An 18,051-nucleotide genomic window follows, 5' to 3' on the forward strand; every position below is an offset into this window, starting at 1 on the left:
TTTGTCCAACCACTTACCTTTGAAGAAGCAGTCTTCATTGTGAACGATGGTAACCTTTTGCTTTTTCAAGCAGGCAGCCCTGTGCACTTCACAATGGTTTTTATAGAATTCTCCATCAGAACCACACACAGGCTTGTAGTGCGATTTGCAGTGTTCCATGCATGTACATTCAGCTTGGCCAATCTCTCTGTTAACAACACAGTGCCTACCTAGACCGCAGTATTTATTTTCACAAGATCCAAAGGGGCCATCCTGATCAACGTGCCCTGAGGAAAAGAAAAAAAAAAGATGATGAATTTATATGTAATCATCTGACAACCAGGACAATATATAACACCTGGCCTGCAGGTTTTCTTTGAAAACAGAAATCGGAGCCCTATGAACCTAATATAAATTGTTTCATATCTTAGTAGAAAGAATTGTCTTGTTATGTGCATGGGTGAGAATTGTGACATGAAAAAGCATAGTTCTGCAATCCACCGAGTAGGTTACTCTATAAGGGTTACTACGAATGGGGAACTGTTTTACTTTAAATCCCCTGATTTTATCAAGTCAGTATCCTCTGAATATTTTAAGGCTGTTTGCATACTTTGTATAAGAAGTGAGAACCCAGTTATAATGCAATGTCCTATTGGGAGAATACCTGCAGCCAAATAGGATGTTTAAGGTTTCTGAAAGAGGCAGACTTTAGAATACCAGTGTTTAGAAAATTAGGAAATGTAATCTCTGGCTGATGAAGAAACAATGATATACCATAGCATAAGAAGAGTTAATGACAATATACTGCAGATAGTCTGCAGTTCTTTTGTTAAGTAAATTGTAATCATAAGACCAATTAGCAATACTTTTAAATTCCACTCCTGTTCTCACTATAATTTCAAGAAGCTTGAAAATAATGTATTTCTCCCATGCCCTATAGGAATTATTTGTTGTATGCACTTACTTTATTTAAATATTCTGCATTTAAGCCAACCCTCAGTCAATTGCAATTGTGGGTCCTCATTTTCTTTTTTTTTTTTTAAACTCTGAGCCTCAGTAGAATATTTTAACACTAACTTCCAACTTAATAGCCACTTTTGGAGGAGCTGATTTTACTCGTGTGTGGAAACTTCATTTTAAATGGCAGCTGTGAACCAAATTGAGGGATGAAGAGTAATGTTTGTTCTTAAAAGTATTGACATCTGAATATTTCAAGAAAGGAATTCACTATTAAAAAAAATCAAAACACTCTATTGTCACTAGTTCTTTCCCCTTCTCTCACCTACCTTCCTATTAAGAAAAATAACCACTTTTCCCACCAGATTAGGATAGCCACTTCCTTCCCCTCATTTGCTCTTTGCCTTCTTTCTCAGACCAACCCATTTCTCTAGTCTCTCTTCCTCATTTGCTCCTCTCTTCCCCCCACTTCTCTTCTGTATTCCTTACTGCTCACATACTCTGTCCCAATTATCCCGTTCTGATTTTCTCTTCCTTATTCTCCACTGTTTTGTATGCTATCATCTGTCCCCTTCTCTCCCATTTGCTTCTCTAGTGCATACATAATGTCCATCCTTAAAAAAACCAAAATGAGATCTTAACCAAGCATTCTCAAAACTATGATACCCACATGAGGAAATAAGGAAACAAATCAACAGAACCAGACGTGTACCCAGAAGCCTCCTGCTGCAAGACAAGCCCAAGAAAGAAACCAACAGAACTCCACTGGCCATCACCTACAGTCCTCAGCTTAAACCTCTCCAACACATCATCAGTGACCTACAACCCATCCTGGACAATGATCCCTTGCTTTCACAGACTTTGAGAGGCAGGCCAGTCCTCGCCCACAGACAACCCACCAACCTTAAGCATATTCTCCCCAGCAACCCCCACCACACCATAGTAACTCTAACTCAGGAACCAATCCATGCAACAAACCTAGATGCCAACTCTGCTCACATATTTACACCAGCAACGCCATCACAGGACCTAACCATATCAGCCACAACATCACTGGTTCATTCACCTGCACATCCACTAATGTTATATACGCCATCATGTGCCAGCAATGGCCCTCTGTTATGTACATTGGCCAAACTGGACTGTCCCTACATAAAAGAATAAATGGACACAAGTCAGATATTAGGCCTGGCAATATACCAAAACCTGTAGGAGAACACTTTAACCTCCCTGGACGCACAATAGCAGATCTTAAGGTGGCCATCCTGCAGCAAAAAAACTTCAGGACCAGACTTCAAAGAGAAACCGCTGAGCTTCAGTTCATTTGCAAATTTGACAACATCAGCTCAGGATTAAACAAAGACTGTGAATGGCTAGCCAACTACAAAAGCAATTTCTCCTCCCTTGGTGTTCACACCTCAACTGCTAGAAGAGGGCCTCATCCTCCCTGATTGAACAAACCTCATTATCTCTAGACTGATTTTTGCCTGCATATTTATACCTGCCTCTTGAAATTTCCATTACATGTGTCTGACGAAGTGGGCATTCACCCACGGAAGCTTATGCTCTGAAACATCTGTTAGTCGATAAGGTGCCACAGGACTCTGTTGCTTTTTATAGATCCAGACTAACATAGCTACTCCTCTTATACTTGCAACCTTGAAAACAGTATCTCTACTCCACATATGTGAGATCCACAGTGATCATTCAAAGTATTTACAAAATCAGACCTTCAAAACAATTTTACTAATATGTTGGCAAATTAGCCAAAAAGTGCTAAATAGAGCAGAAAAGGGCTGCAAGACTGAAAGGTTTTGGTGCAGGTTTTACTATAGTATCTCTAGGGCAATCGTTTTATAAAATAACAATATTCCTCTGTTGTCTATAGAACAAGGCCTTTATTTTTCTGCTCCACTACTACCTATGCTGATGGTTTAGATACTTATGTCAGGTAGTGAGCATGAGAGCCCACTTTACTCTTTACAAGGCCTGCAAAGAGCAGTGGAAGGGGTGAATCCTTTTCCTCACACAGAAAATAACCTGATAAATTGCAGCTATGGATCCCACACAAGGGAAGAGTAGCAGCCTAATATGTCAAGTAGGCTTCAAGCTGAGTATCAGTGATGTGAAAAAAAAAACCTGGATACAGTGCGCATTTACAGTATAACATCAAATCTGATATTCCTAAAACTAGCAATTCAGATAAACTGGTTGCATTAGAAAATTAGCCATTTTTAGGAGTTAATGATCTGTTTTACACCACATGCAAACATATAGATTCTAAGTAGCTTCAATACAATTAAACAAAATGTAATTAATCCATACAAGCATCCGTTTGGATCTCATATTATGTAAATGAATGGTGAGAACATGGCCTTTCTGACTGTAATTATCCATGACTAATGTAAAACATAGTTCAGTCTCAGATTAAATCAATTTAATCTGATTATCATGACTAGGTATATATTCAGTTGTCATTATACACTAAATGAATTGCAATCAGGAGCAACCAATAACTTTGCATAATTTACTCTTTTTAAAAGATATATTTTCACTCTAAATCATGCCAACTCTTACAAGTCTTCTTTTTAAAAAAATCTACTACAAGACTTCATATCACTGGAATGGTTTACTATATAGATATTAAAAACCCACAAACAATTGTATCAAAAAGGCTGATAGGAAAAATAACCCATACAAGAAGAAAAACAGAACTGCCATGTAGACTATACAATATTCACTATCCCATAACATCAATAATAATAAACACAAGAAAACACCTCTCTTTATTGGAATAACCCAGTGCGGGGTTCTGCAAATTCCATCAGGCTCCCCCTACAGATGTTTTTTAGTGGTGTTTTTAGAGTTTGCTTTTCACTCCCAGAATGAACAAGACGTTAGTTCCCAAAGTGGTACATGCTACAAACTCTTTCCTGGCTCTCTGCCCCTTTGTAACTCTTTCCCAGTCCCGCTCCAGATTCATGCTGGACTCTGCCAGCCAATATCCCCAGTGGTCTTATAGTGAGAGGAAAAAAGAGGAGTGTCAAAGGCAATACTGCCTTAGATATCATAAAATTGATGTTCTACTATGAAAATTGATAACTTCATACTCAACATATATGCTCCCTGAGTGCATTCAGTCTCATGCCGACTTCAATGACTAAAATATGTTTTTATTACTTTTTACAATCACCTTGTTAGTCCTATAGAACAAATACAGCTAAGACTTGGGTTCTTTCCTTTCCTGTGCATCAACACAACTGGGTTTTTAAGTTTCAATAAACTGCATCTCTGCCAACCCCCTGAAGGCAATTGGTTTATACAGGTGTCACCAAGGGAATAACACAAAGGCAATGGGAAAATGAAGACACAGTTTGGCCTAAAATATTTTATTACTGGTGATGATGAATTAGAAGGAAAAAAACCCAGCCAGCCTGACTCTGAGACTTCAGGCTTTGTTCACAGGATTGGCAATTAGGAAATGTGCTCATAAACTGAACACATGTTAATTAGTTAATATTAAGAAAAAATAACCAGGGTTATCCATTAAGCCATTGTAGACAGCTGCTTTTCAGAAGAGAACCACACTAATTTAGGTGGAGATTTACCACAGGGCATGGTAATGACACATGGAGATAACACAACCCATTGGCCCCCTGTCTCCTATATGTGTCTGCCCCCTTCCCGACTTCACATATGGATCCCTAGGGAGCCCCTACAGAGGGGTTTCTGCAGGGACAGGGGAAGGGTTGTGAAGTAACGCCCTGGGTACAGTCCCCCTTAGGGATCTGCTAGTTTGTTTGTTTTTTTCCAAGCAACTTTTGCCCTGAAAGCCATTCTTTAAATTGATTTTGCTATACACTGAGAACTTAAAAGGTACAAAATACTTGCAACTTATCCACATATTAATGGGAAAATACTCTTTATATTTGGTTTTTAAATTACCCAGGATGATGAGTCCCTCCGAATAAAAGTTATCCCCTAGTATTTTCTATAGCTTTATTTTTCTTCTCCACCTGGAGACTTACAAACACAATATATCTCCCAACCAGTTGGTCAGTTCCATTATCCAAACAATGATCTCCCCACCCCCACTCTGAACAATGTTGCTTCCTTTTCCTTAAAAAAAAGGAAAGAACTTTAACGGATGCTCCAAAAATATTTCAAAATAGTTAAATGCATATGATAGTATCACATTAAAACTAGGCAAATTTGTAAAATGGGAAATTGGTCTTGTTCCAGTGAATGGGGAAGGTCCAAACAATATAAAGTCATTTACCTAAAGTAAATGCAATGAAAGCAGCTGCATTTTCGTTTTGGAGACCATATATGTAAGAGATAGCATGTAACCATGGAAATTTGCATTGATGCGACAGATCCTTTTGCTGCATTATGTTACACCCATTTGGGGGTACAACTTAAGTTTGCATGTGGTCTTTAATGTGTGATACTTCTAATATATCTCTACATTCCATTGGTATTCAACATACATGGGAGGAACTCACTAGCCAGACTGGTTTTAATGGGTACAATTTTCAAAAACACCTAAGTAACTTTGAAGGTTTGGTGCTTATGAAAATTTTACCCAACATGCCAAGAAATTACTACTATGGGTGGGCATTAGATATTAGCTGATAAAAGTTCATGGAAATCCAAATTCCTTATATAACCACTAACCTCAAATAAAGTAACATTTTTCAGAATTTGAGACTACTTTATAGACTAGGTCATGCACACAGATAACAAAATTATGGGACTCCATCCCGTGAAGGGATAGAATTGTTGTAGTGTGAAGCCAAAGTCTATAAATCATTATTATTTCTGCTTTCTGAATTAAAAGATGAAGATCAGAGACTGACAATTGTTCTGAATTATTGAACTATGTGTGGAGACTTAACAATGTATAGTGCAGCATACTGCTGTGCAAGTAGAGACTGAAGTGAGACTTCGCTTGGAATTTGATTTTAGTAATGTAATTGACTCTGATACCTGAAAGCAAAAGGCCAACTAAATAGCTTCTTCAGGACAAAGGAAAATAATATATATAATGCATATCTCATATCTACTATATGCCAGAAGTAACATTCATACACGGAATTAAACAAACAAGCTCTCTCTCCTAATTGAAGACCACATTATTAGTTTGCAGAGAAGACCTTTTTATCAACTCTTTGCTTTATACTACTAACCATAATTATTCTAATATATAGAATGGAACAATACTCATTAACTTGAACAGGGTGAGGATTTCACCCACAGTCTTGATCTGGAATTCATTTGTTATTGAATGGCCACAGTATATTTAAAAGGAGCACCGGAAATAGCTTTGTAGGTTTTAATTTGAATTTAGAAGATGACAGCATATTTTCTAATGACCTTCATAAAAGAAGTAACAGTGTACATTATTTTAAATTTATGTATTATACAATAGTATGTTTTGAAGTATAACACTTCATAGATTTGTTTTTAAAAAGAAGGCCATTGACTTGTGCTTACTGGTCACATATGGCAAAAAAAATGAAAGAGAAAGAATCCCACACTTTTCAAATAAGGTAGTATGAGGCTCACAATAACTCAACTCTAAATCTACACTAAAGTATGTCCCAAAGCCTGAAAATGTAAACAAACTTATAGGTACTAAGAAGCAATAGGAAAATAAAAAATAAATAAAAAAATATTTTTTAAAAATTGTGATACATAAAATAAATAAGAATTGTGGTACAATAAACATGTGAGTTAATGTTATCTATAGAAATAAAGACTTGATCCTGAGCATTGAAGTCAATGCAAGCCTTACTGTGTGCAGGATCAAACCCAACAATCAATAAAAGGTGCAAGGCTCTCACAACCTTCTTAGAACATTCTTTCCCTGAGAACATCGAAAGAAAAGGGAAAACCAGTTTATCAGTAAGTGCTATGTCTGAATAATACATCGAGAGGAAAGTGGTGTGCAGTACTATTTTAAAGAATTACTGAGCCAATTGTTTCCCCAGATGCATACTTACATCTCTCTCATTGAATCCAGTGAAACACACATGTGCAGCGGAGGGAAGAATTAGATAAAAGAGCCCAGATGTTTTGAATTGCCTAAGTAAGGGGCATTTTTAGTGGCAGATGAAAACACTGACATTCTGATATCAAGAAATGATAATTTACTGTATATTGGACCCAAATCTGATGGTAAAGAGATATGCATAGTGATCAATGACCCTCTGGTCTATCTATACATGTAATCTATATTATTACCCTGCTATCACAGTAAGCCTCCAAAATATGTATATTGCGTGGGGGGAGGAAATGTACCTGTTAATTAGGCAACTAGCTAACTTTTAACTAGGTCATTTATCTATTAACACTGAAGCATTTTGTGGGTAACTTCTGCTAGATAAAATATCCTTTCCTCACACCTACCACACACAGATTTCTAAATTATGTCAGAGTCTGGTTTAAACCCAGAAAGACAAGTAAAGTATTGGGGATGAAATTTCATCATTAATCCAGTTAATTCACCTAGGTAGCACAGCACAATGGAATTTTAATATTATCATGCACCGTTTGAAAAGATTCCCTGCAACACTTAGGCACAATAAACCAGCCAAAGACTCTTGAGGCTAAATTCTGCTCTCAGTTACAATTATAGTGATTGTACTGGTGTAACTGAGTGAATATGTTGACTACAGAATGAAAGTAGTCCCCAAAATTTGAATTTGATGGGCTAACCACATTCTCTATTCAGACAGGTAGATGTGTCACTGTATTGGTATTTCTAAAGTAAAGTTGGGTCAGTTACAAGCCTCTAATGGACCTAAGCTTTAATATCCCCTGAAGAGGCACCATTCTTAAATGAGCAGGAGGTTAAAGCCTTGCACATCAATGTCTTATCAAAAGTGTAGCTTATGTTCATGTAATTGCTGGACTAAACAACCCACATGAGACTCCACAGCTGTCTGGTCAATAGTTTTCTATGCCTTCATGTGACCTATAAACTGTCAGTTATAAATAAGATATATTATGTAGATTTTGGACATTCCCCAGCAGACTGTGAATCCATAAAAAATGAATACAATACACTTGAACATACATAAAAGTTCCCATCTGAAACAGATATAATATTGATAATATTATTTATTTAACAAGCTATTCAAGTGCAATTCATTTTAACTTCCTCATAGAAGTTAGAAATGGTCTATATTAGTTTCACACAACACAGTCAAATAGGAATTGCTTTTAAAGATTTGAGTAAGTTTACAAGATAAACCACAGAAACAGAATACTGCAAATTAATGTTCTGCACTAGCAAGTAATCTCCACTGATCTTGAAATGCAGTAGGTTCACTCCATGTTCCCATAATTTCCAAGAGTTGGCATGATTTAGAGTGAAAATATATCTTTTAAGAAGAGTAAATTATGCAAAGTTATTGGTTGCTCCTGATTGCAATTCATTTAGTGTATAATGACAGCTGAATGTATACCTAGTCATGATAATCAGATTAAATTGATTTAATCTCAGGCTGAACTATTAGTCATGGATAATTACAGTCAGAAAGGCCATGTTCTCACCATTCATTTGAAACAACCAGCTGAGAAGACTTACAGAAAGAGCACCACTGTGCTCAGACGTAAATGTAGACTGATGTCCTTCAAGTAGTTTCAAGACAATAATTAATTAAATGATATTATATTCCTGGTTGCATCTAATATTTACTGTGTTCCTTCATATTTTGTCTTAAAAATGTTTATTTTTCAATTATGTTAAACCAGTGATGAGCAACAGACATCTAAAGCAAAATTGGAAGTGACACACTTGCCTCACCACAGATACAGGGACCACCGGTATTCAAATAAGTGGAGTGCTTTTCACTAGCAGCACAGCATGCAAGCCTTCAGTCTGCCAACTTTGCTTTACCCAGTGTCACCAAGTAATGGAAGGAAACATGCATCACAATCATTACAGTTTTGAAAAAGGTCATATTGTGAACAACATTTACCTGAAATATCACTTAACAAAAATCTCAGAGGCCTCGATTAGTTATACCACACAGTCAATGCTACCTATATAGTACATTCAGTACACAAAATTAAGAATAGATTAGTTAGAATTAAGGTCAATAGTTTAAACTTTGACAAAACTCTGAATGAAATCATTAGGATTTTCATCTTAGCTGAGATTTAATAAAAACAAATTAGCAAGGACTTTACAATTTGGTCTTAGGCCTGGTCTACACTAGGAGTTTATGTCGAATTTAGCAGCGTTAATTCGACTTAACCGTGGACCCGTCCACACCAGGAAGCTAATTAGTTCGACCTAGAGGGCTCTTTAGTTCGAATTCTGTACTCCTCCCCGACGAGGGGAGTAGCGCCAAATTCGACATGGCTATGTCGAATTAGGCTAGGTGTGGATGGAAATCGACCTTAGTAGCTCCGGGAGCTATCCCACAGTGCACCACTCTGTTGACGCTCTGGACAGCAGTCCGAGCTTGGATGTTCTGACCAGCCACACAGGAAAAGCCCTGGGAAAATTTGAATTCCTTTTCCAGTCTGGCCAGTTTTAATCTCATTTCCTGTGTGGACGTCGGGGCGAGCTCAGCAGCACCGGCAACGATGCAGAGCTCTCCAGCAGAGGAGTCCAGGCAATCTCAGAATAGAAAGAGGGCCCCAGCATGGACTGACAAGGAAGTCTTGGATCTGATCAGTGTGTGGGGCGAGGAGTCTGTGCTTTCGGAGCTGCGCTCCAAAAAACGGAATGCAAAGACCTACAAGAAGGTCTCCAAAGCCATGAGAGACAGAGGATACAGCCGGGATGCAACGCAGTGCCGCGTGAAAATCAAGGACCTGAGACAAGGCTACCAGAAGACCAAAGCGGCAAACGGACACTCCGGAGCCCAGCCCCAGACATGCCGCTTCTACAAGGCACTGCATGCCATTCTCGGTGGGTCTGCCACAACTGCCCCACCAGTGACCGTGGACTCCGACGATGGGATAGTGTTGACGGCCAGTTCCTCAGCGATGTTCGTGGACGGGGAAGATGAGGAAGGAGATGAGGAGGAGGAGGCAGTCGACAGCGCTTACAACGCTGGTTTCCCCGACAGCCAGGATCTCTTCATCACCCTCACGGAGATCGCCTACCAACCCTCCCCAGCAGTTACCCCGGACCCTGAATCAGGGGAAGGATCAGTCGGTAAGTGCTTTAAACATGTAAACTTTTATTATTAATGTAACAGGAATCTGAACTATGTGAAAAGGAGGTCTATATATATGGGGATAGAACAGAAATCCTCCTGGGAGATCTCCACGAAGCTCTCCTGGAGGTAATCGAAAAACCTCCGCATGAGGTTCCAGGGAAGAGCTGCCTTATTGGGTGCCCGTGGTAGCACACTTTTCCGCGCCAGGCTATCCTCAGGTACTCTGGGAGCATTGCCTCCATGAGCATGGCAGCATAGGCCCCTGGTTTGTGCTGGCTTTCACGCAGCATGCGCTCTCTATCTCCTTCAGTGACCCTCCTCAGGGTAATCTCGCTCGGTGACTCCTGCATCTAATTAGGGAAATTACTGTAATGTTACGCCTGGTCCAAAGTATTTTTAATAAATCTCCAGACAGACGGCGTAGCAGAGACTCAGCACGCTGCTGCGTGACAAGCGTAACGGAAAGCCAAAGAATCAAATGGACGCTCATGGAGGGAGGGAGGGGGGACTGAGGACGCAAGCTATCCCACAGTTCCTGCAGTCTCCGAAAAGCATTTGCATTCTTGGCTGAGCTCCCAATACCTGTAGGGTCAAACACATTGTCCGCAGTGGTTCAGGGCATAGCTCGTCAATGTACCCCCACCTCCCACCCCCAGAAGGAAAAGAGTCTCTTGACTCTTTTAAATGTCACCCTATGTGTACTGAATGCTGCTGGTAGACGCGATGCTGTGGCACTGTACTGTAGCATCCTCCCGCCCCGCCTCATGGGTGGCTGACGGTACAATATGACTGATATCCGTCGTCATCATCAGCCTTGTGGCAGATGGTGTAGTGCAATACAACTGCTATCCATCCTCATCATCAGCCCAGGAGTGCTACTGCTTCCCAGTAGACGGTACAGAACGGCTAGTAACCGTCTTCATCATAGCAACAGGGGGCTGAGCTCCATCAGCCCCCGCCCTTCATGTGTAAAGAAAAGATTCTGTACTGCCTGGACTATCATAGCAGCAGGATGCTGGTCTCCTCTCCCCCACACTGCTTAATGTCCTGTCTGGACTATCATAGCAGCAGGAGGCTGCCTTCCCCTCATTTCATTTCACTGACAAGTCACTGTTTCTTATTCCTGCATTCTTTATTACTTCAGCACACAAATGGGGGGACACTGCAACGGTAGCCCAGGAAGGCTGGGGGAGGAGGGAAGCAACAGGTGGGGTTGTTGCAGGGGCACTCCCTGTGAATGGCATGCAGCTCATCATTCCTGCATGATCTGACACGGAGCAGCTGTGCTCTCTGGTTCTCTGATACACTGGATCTCTAGTACACTTGCCCCATATTCTAGGCAGGACTGATTCTATTTTTAGATACCATAAAGGAGGGATTGACTCGGGGAGTCATTCCCAGTTTTGTCTTTTGCGCCCCCGGCTGATCTCGGCCAGGGGCACCTATGACAGCAGCAGAAGGTATAGTGCAATAGGACTGGTAACCGTCATCTCATCGCCAATTTACAATGGCATGGTTGACAGTACAGAACGGCTGCTAACCATCTCTGCTGTCATGCAAACGCAAATGAATGCTGCTGAATCGCCTCTGTCCGCGGCATCTAGTACACATACGGTGACAGTGACAAAAGGCAAAACAGGCTCCATGGTTCCCACGCTATGGCATCTGCCAGGGCAATCCAGGGAAAAAGGGCACGAAATGATTGTCTGCCGTTGCTTTCCCGGAGGAAGGAATGACTGACAACAGTTACCCAGAACCACCCGCGACAATGATTTTTGCCCCATCAGGTACTGGGATCTCAACCCTGAATTCCAAGGGGCGGGGGAGGCTGCGAGGGGGTGGAACAGGGGCAGAGTTTGTGCTTTCCGGATTGCCTGCAGCAGGAGTGCGCACGAGATAGGTGCTATGCATGGTCATGTTCACAGAGACAGAATAGACTGTGTTCATTGTTCGCAAAAATATATCTTTGCAAGGAATTCACTCCCTTTTTCCCCATCACACAGCTTCGACTGTCTCCAGACCTGCCCCAGCATCCCCCACACAGAGGCTGGCAAAGATAAGGCGGCGAAAGAAAAAGACACGGGACAAGATGTTCGCTGAACTTATGGGCTGCTCCCGAGCCGAGGCGGCCCAGCAGAGCCAGTGGAGGGAGAACCTCTCTCAGTACCAGCGCTCACACAGCGAACGGGAGGAGAGGTGGCGTGAGGAAGACAAGCAGGCGACTCAAACGCTGCTTGGACTAATGAGGGAGCAAACGGACACGCTCTGGCGCCTTGTGGATGTTCTGCAGGACCACAGGCAGGAGGACAGAGCCCCCCTGCAGTGTATCTGCAACTGCCCTCCCCCGCCACAAAGTCCCATACCCCCATCACCCAAAATAACAAGGAGGGGCGCCAGGGGCCGTGAAAACTGTCACTGCACCCCAGCAGAGTGCTCAAGTACCCAAAAGCTCCCATTCCCTAAATTTTGAGAAGTCCTTCCCTTCCAGACTCACCCAAGCCCCAATCCCAGTTTCATCCCCTAACTGTCTAGTTGATTATTAAAAATACTTTGCTGTTAATTACTGTTTCCGTCATGTTTTTGTACAGAAGACTGTGTTTGAAGGGGGGGTGGGGAAGGGGGTTGGTAATTGCATAGGACAGTCACCTTTACCAGGGTACAGACACGGGGGCAGGATCAGCAGCAGGTCACACACACAGTGCAGTCAGTAGGCACCCTGGTCGGTATGGGAGGTGGTTTCCATGTTCTGTGTGGGTGGGAGGGTACGTGACTTTGTAGCGGGGGAGGGCGGTTACAGATCTTATGCAGCAGTCCTTGTCCTGGACCACAGAGCCACGCAGCAGGGGAATCTGTAGCCGTCCTCCTCCACAACAAGAACACATAGCCCCCGCACACAGAGTCCCAAAAAGGAGAGATGGCAGGCTCCGTTGAAACAACCAGTCCGGCACTGCGGACCGCTCTTGGAGCAGGAGCCTGTCATTCCTCGAGTTTAGAGGCGGTCTTTACATCACCGCACACCCTACCCAGCACAGTCTGCGTCCCAGTTTCAACCCTTTAACGCAAAGTCATTAATAAAGAAATCTTTGTTAAGTAACAATGGAACATGTATTTTATTTTTACACGTGTGTTGGAAGGGGGGAAACGGGGTGAACGGTGTATGTAACTGCAGAGGATAGTCAACAGTAACTGGGTAAAGAAACAGGGGCAGGTTCGGCTTCTCTGTAAAGAAACTGAACAGTCACAGGTCACGCTGCTCGCTGAGGAACTTAGCTTTCAAAGCCTCCCGGATGCACAGCGCTTCCCGCTGAGCTCTTCTAATCGCACGGGTGTCTGGCTGAGCGTAATCAGCAGCCAGGCGATTTGCCTCAACCTCCCATCCCGCCATAAAGGTCTCCCCCTTGCTCTCACAGAGATTGTGGAGCACACAGCAAGATGGAATAACAACGGGGATATTGGTTTCGCTGAGATCCGAGCGAGTCAGTAAGCTTCGCCATCTCCCCTTGAGACGTCCAAAAGCACACTCCACCACCATTCTGCACTTGTTCAGCCGGTAGTTGAAGAGTTCCTTGTCGCTGTCCAAGGCGTCTGTATAGGGCTTCATGAGGCAGGGCATTAGCGGGTAGGCTGCGTCCCCGAGGATCACTGTAGGCATCTCCACATCCCCAACAGTTATTTTGTGGTCCGGGAAGAAAGTACCTTCCTGCAGGCGTCTAAACAGACCAGAGTTCCTGAACACACGCGCGTCATGAACCTTGCCCGGCCACCCGACGTTGATGTTGGTAAAACGTCCCTTATGGTCCACCAGTGCTTGCAGCACCATTGAAAAGTAGCCCTTTCAGTTAATATACTGGCTGGCCTGGTGGGCCGGTCCCAGGATAGGGATGTGAGTTCCATCTATAGCCCCACCGCAGTTTGGGAATCCCATCGCGGCGAAGCCATCTATGACGACCTGGACGTTTCCCAGGGTCACTACCTTTGAGAGCAGGAGCTCAACGATTGTGTGGGCTACTTGCATCACAGCAACCCCCACGGTAGATTTGCCCACGCCAAAGTGGTTCGCTACTGACCGGTAGCTGTCTGGCGTTGCAAGTTTCCAGAGGGCTATGGCCACTCGCTTCTGCACAGTCAGGGCTGCCCGCATCCGGGTGTCCTTGCGCTTCAGGGCAGGGGACAGCAAGTCACACAGTTCAAGGAAAGTGCCCTTACGCATCTGAAGTTTCGCAGCCACTGTGATTCATCCCAGACCTGTAGCACTATGCGGTCCCACCAGTCCGTGCTTGTTTCCAAGGCCCAGAATCGCCGTTCCACAGCATGAACATAACCCATTGCCACCATGATCTCCACGGCGCGGGATCCCGTGCTTTGTGAGAGGTCTGTGCCACTCTGACATTTCATGTCCTCACCGTGCTGCCGGAGCCTCCTCGCCCGATTTCTCAGCAGCTGACTGTGGAAGAGGTGGATGATAAGGTGCGAGGAATTGACAACGGCCATACGTGCAGCGATGATCGCAGCGGGCTCCATGCTCGCAGTGCTGTGGCGTCCGCGCTGTCACTGACCAGAAAAGTGCGCGAACAGATTGCCCGCCGGCGCTTTCAGGGAGGGAGGGCGGGAGTGACAGTTCAATGATGACAGTTACCCAAAAGCACCCTTGACACATTTTTTCCCCCAGCAGGCATTGGGGGCTCTACCCAGCATTCCAATGGGCAGTGGGGACTGCGGGAACTGTGGGATAGCTGCCCACAGTGCACCGCTTCCAAAGTCGACGCTTGCCCCGTTAGTGTGGACTCACAAAGTCGAATTAATGTCCTTAGTGTGGATACACAAATTCGACTTCGTAAGGTCGATTCCACAAATTCGACTTAAGTTGAATCGAACTACTCTTGTAGTGTAGACATACCCTTAGTAGTAGTAGTAGTAGTAGTAGTAGTAGTAAACTATGGTATCTCAAAAATTAGGGGCGTACTAATTTTTCTTGAATGTTGACTTTAAATGCCAAGCATGGATTCTTACCTAGGGCCCACTGCATATTTAGTATGTGCATACAACTCCCATTTGGATTAAATAAATGCACACATCAAAAGTGAGTATAATCAGGATTTTAGACTCTTCCACTGAATCAGCATCAATCATAAGGCAAGTCATTCAGTCTTTCTCTGCTATATTTCAACTTATTGTAACATTATACTAATATTATATTAGTGAGGTATAAAACTGATGTTTTAAATTTCTTTGAGCCCTCCCTCCCTCCCTCCCTAGTGGAACAGTTTGCAGCTGCTTTCAAACAAAGCTCCCCATGAGTGTCTGTTAGCAGAAATGACAGTTTACAGTGAACTGCATAATATGGTTGAAAGTTACAAACAAAATACAGCACTATAACTTTGCAGAAAAAACTAAGAACTCAGTAGATGTGAGACTGTTGGTCTGGTGCTGCCACATTTCAGGCATCATGAAAGTGGAGAAAGAGAAAAAAATGGAACGAAGAGTCAAGAGGGTAAGAAAAATATAAAGTAATTTCTAAGCTGTCTTTACAATTTCAGAGTCAATAGAATTTTGAAAGAAAAATATTATTTTTACCAATACAAGAGCAGAGTTGATATATACCGTTTCTACTTCATACTAGTGGAAGGATGATCTTAAAAATGCTAGGGGACATAAAATGTTCTGTCATCTCTCCATCACCTAGCTGGAGCAAAAGTAGTCTCATGAAAAACAATCTTTTGGGAATATTAAAAAGGGTAAGAGAGTCCCGTGAAATCACTACAGTAACACCATCCAGAAAGAGCAGCAAAATGCATTTGTACACTTTGTAAGCTTATAGATTGCTTCCATCATTTCTAACGAGCCCAGAGTAGAACAGGATCTTTCCAACAAATTCAGTCTGCATCATCATCAATAGAAGTATATCATTCTGCCTGGAAAGGTCTATGGATATTACCAGAAGACTACTTGCTCAAATAAGAAGTTGGAAACCTGCTGGAAGCAGCTCTGACAAAAATTAATTACTATTCACTTCCTGAATTTCTCATCATCAAGCAAGCACTCAGAAGCTGCTCCTAGTTGCATGAGGACAGACTGAAGAATCCTGCTTAAGGGAGTCAGGTCTGTGGATAATGAGTACTTTGACACTAGTTCATCTCTATAAGTTAATTTCAGGTTATCACAAATCCATAACGTAATTGTGTATGTGCTGCCATCAATTATTCATTTTATTACAGAAGTATATTAATGTTGTTCACACATCATGTAAAAGTGAATTCAAAGGAGCCATATGACTCCTTAACTGGTATTTCTAGTTGTTTATTAAAAGAGCTGCAGAATTAGAAATCCTATTTCTATAATGTATGTTTCCCTGTTCACTGAACTTAAATGTGTATGGTCTTTTTAAATTCTGGGGGAAAAAACTGAGTGCCCCACAAATTCCCAACTGAAATAAGACAAAGAAACTTTTCAATCTATTGTTTATTGTTCAATATAGAATCTTGTTTCTTAGAGCCAGGCTCTTGATGAGAAGAAGAAAGGGGGAAAAAATGAGTTGAGAATCACTCAGCAGAACTGACCTACTTTGAATTTTTCATAACAAGAGCATATACTCCCCAATGACACCTAACTCAAACAAAAAACTTTGACATCAATAGCATGCTCATGTGAGTCTCGATTTCTGGATAAAGACCCTTCAAACCTAAATGTCATTTCTAAAGGTACCATCAATGGCATTTCTGAAAATGATGTTTTAGAAGCAGAAAGATAGAATCTTCAAAGGGTTGGTTCTTCTAAAAATGGCTATTGCCCCTATGACAAGCAATGGAACATGCAACACTGATTTTTGTAGGTACTGGAATCTTCATGGCTCAGCTCTGCTCTCTTATGCAAATATGCACTGCAAAATTACTTGTCAAAACAGTTAAGAATCCATAAGATGCACAACATGTGTCTGTTTTCTATCTATAGTCTATACATTTCAGCAGATTCTGATCCTTTCGGCATAAAAAACCTAGAATTTTCTCTGATGGAATCAATTGTTGTGAAACGTCTATACTCATTAACAACTGTGATGAGCAGACCTTACTAAGGCAGAGAACATAACAAGATTTCCCCTCTCTCTATTTGGCATGAATACTGGCTGATTAAAATGAAATGTAGCTGGCAGGATAAAGTAATAGAAATATTTAATTTTGATGTATGGTAGAGACTGCGTATTTGCAAGGACATTGCGTTTTTAAAAAACATACAATAGAAGAAGTTCACATAAAGAAAGGTCTATAAAAAAAATAAAAGCTACATTTTCTGTGTTCTAAATGCTACCTGTAAAATATTGTAGTGAAGCCCATTGAAATGAGTGTAAGCAAAAGGAATAAACTATTTCTAAAGATGATGTCCTTTATTAACTGTAACAAGATGACCCAAATAACAGAACTATTGAAGATTATGTTTTCCATTTACTAATGAAAACACACTGTATCTGATAATACAATGAGGTTTTCATACTTGATGAAGAATGTTACAGAATACATTAGATGTGAAATCACATTAACAGATGTTAAGTATATAAGAATGACCTACACTCTCGGTTAGAAACCTTTCACAGTAGAGATAAATATTTCTATTCCCTTTATCCTTGTGTTCAATATGTCATAGACACTTAAAGCACAAATCAAATGAGACCCATGTCCTTCATGCTGAAAGATGAACACTTTTAAGAAAGTGCTTTGTATGGTAAATGCCAGGGGAAAGTATTTTAGATTACAGTAGAAAGGATAGTTCATGTTCCAGTCACTGGACCTACACATTCTGTATTCTAGGTGAATGTTTATGGAAGTAAAGAAAAACTGGTACTAATGCAAAACTATTGAAAAGAAATAATCCTGTGTTTTTACTTAAAACTTACTATACCAGAACCACAGATCTTAGATCTTGGCTTGCATGAAACTTTTTT

The 18,051-nt window shown here is 41.7% G+C and overlaps 1 protein-coding gene across 3 annotated transcripts in view; it reads right to left on the reverse strand.

Annotated features, from left to right (window-relative positions):
• FSTL5 (follistatin like 5) overlaps window positions 1-18,051 on the reverse strand; it is a 626,682-nt gene that overhangs the window by 400,607 nt on the left and 208,024 nt on the right. For all 3 annotated transcript variants that reach the window (XM_045019769.1, XM_045019768.1, XM_045019770.1), the window contains one exon: window positions 18-266. In XM_045019769.1, coding sequence (XP_044875704.1) covers window positions 18-266 — 249 coding nt within the window. The remainder of the gene's footprint in view (window positions 1-17; window positions 267-18,051) is intronic.

This window comes from Mauremys mutica, chromosome 5, assembly GCF_020497125.1.
Source record: "Mauremys mutica isolate MM-2020 ecotype Southern chromosome 5, ASM2049712v1, whole genome shotgun sequence".
Lineage (NCBI taxonomy): Eukaryota > Metazoa > Chordata > Testudines > Geoemydidae > Mauremys > Mauremys mutica.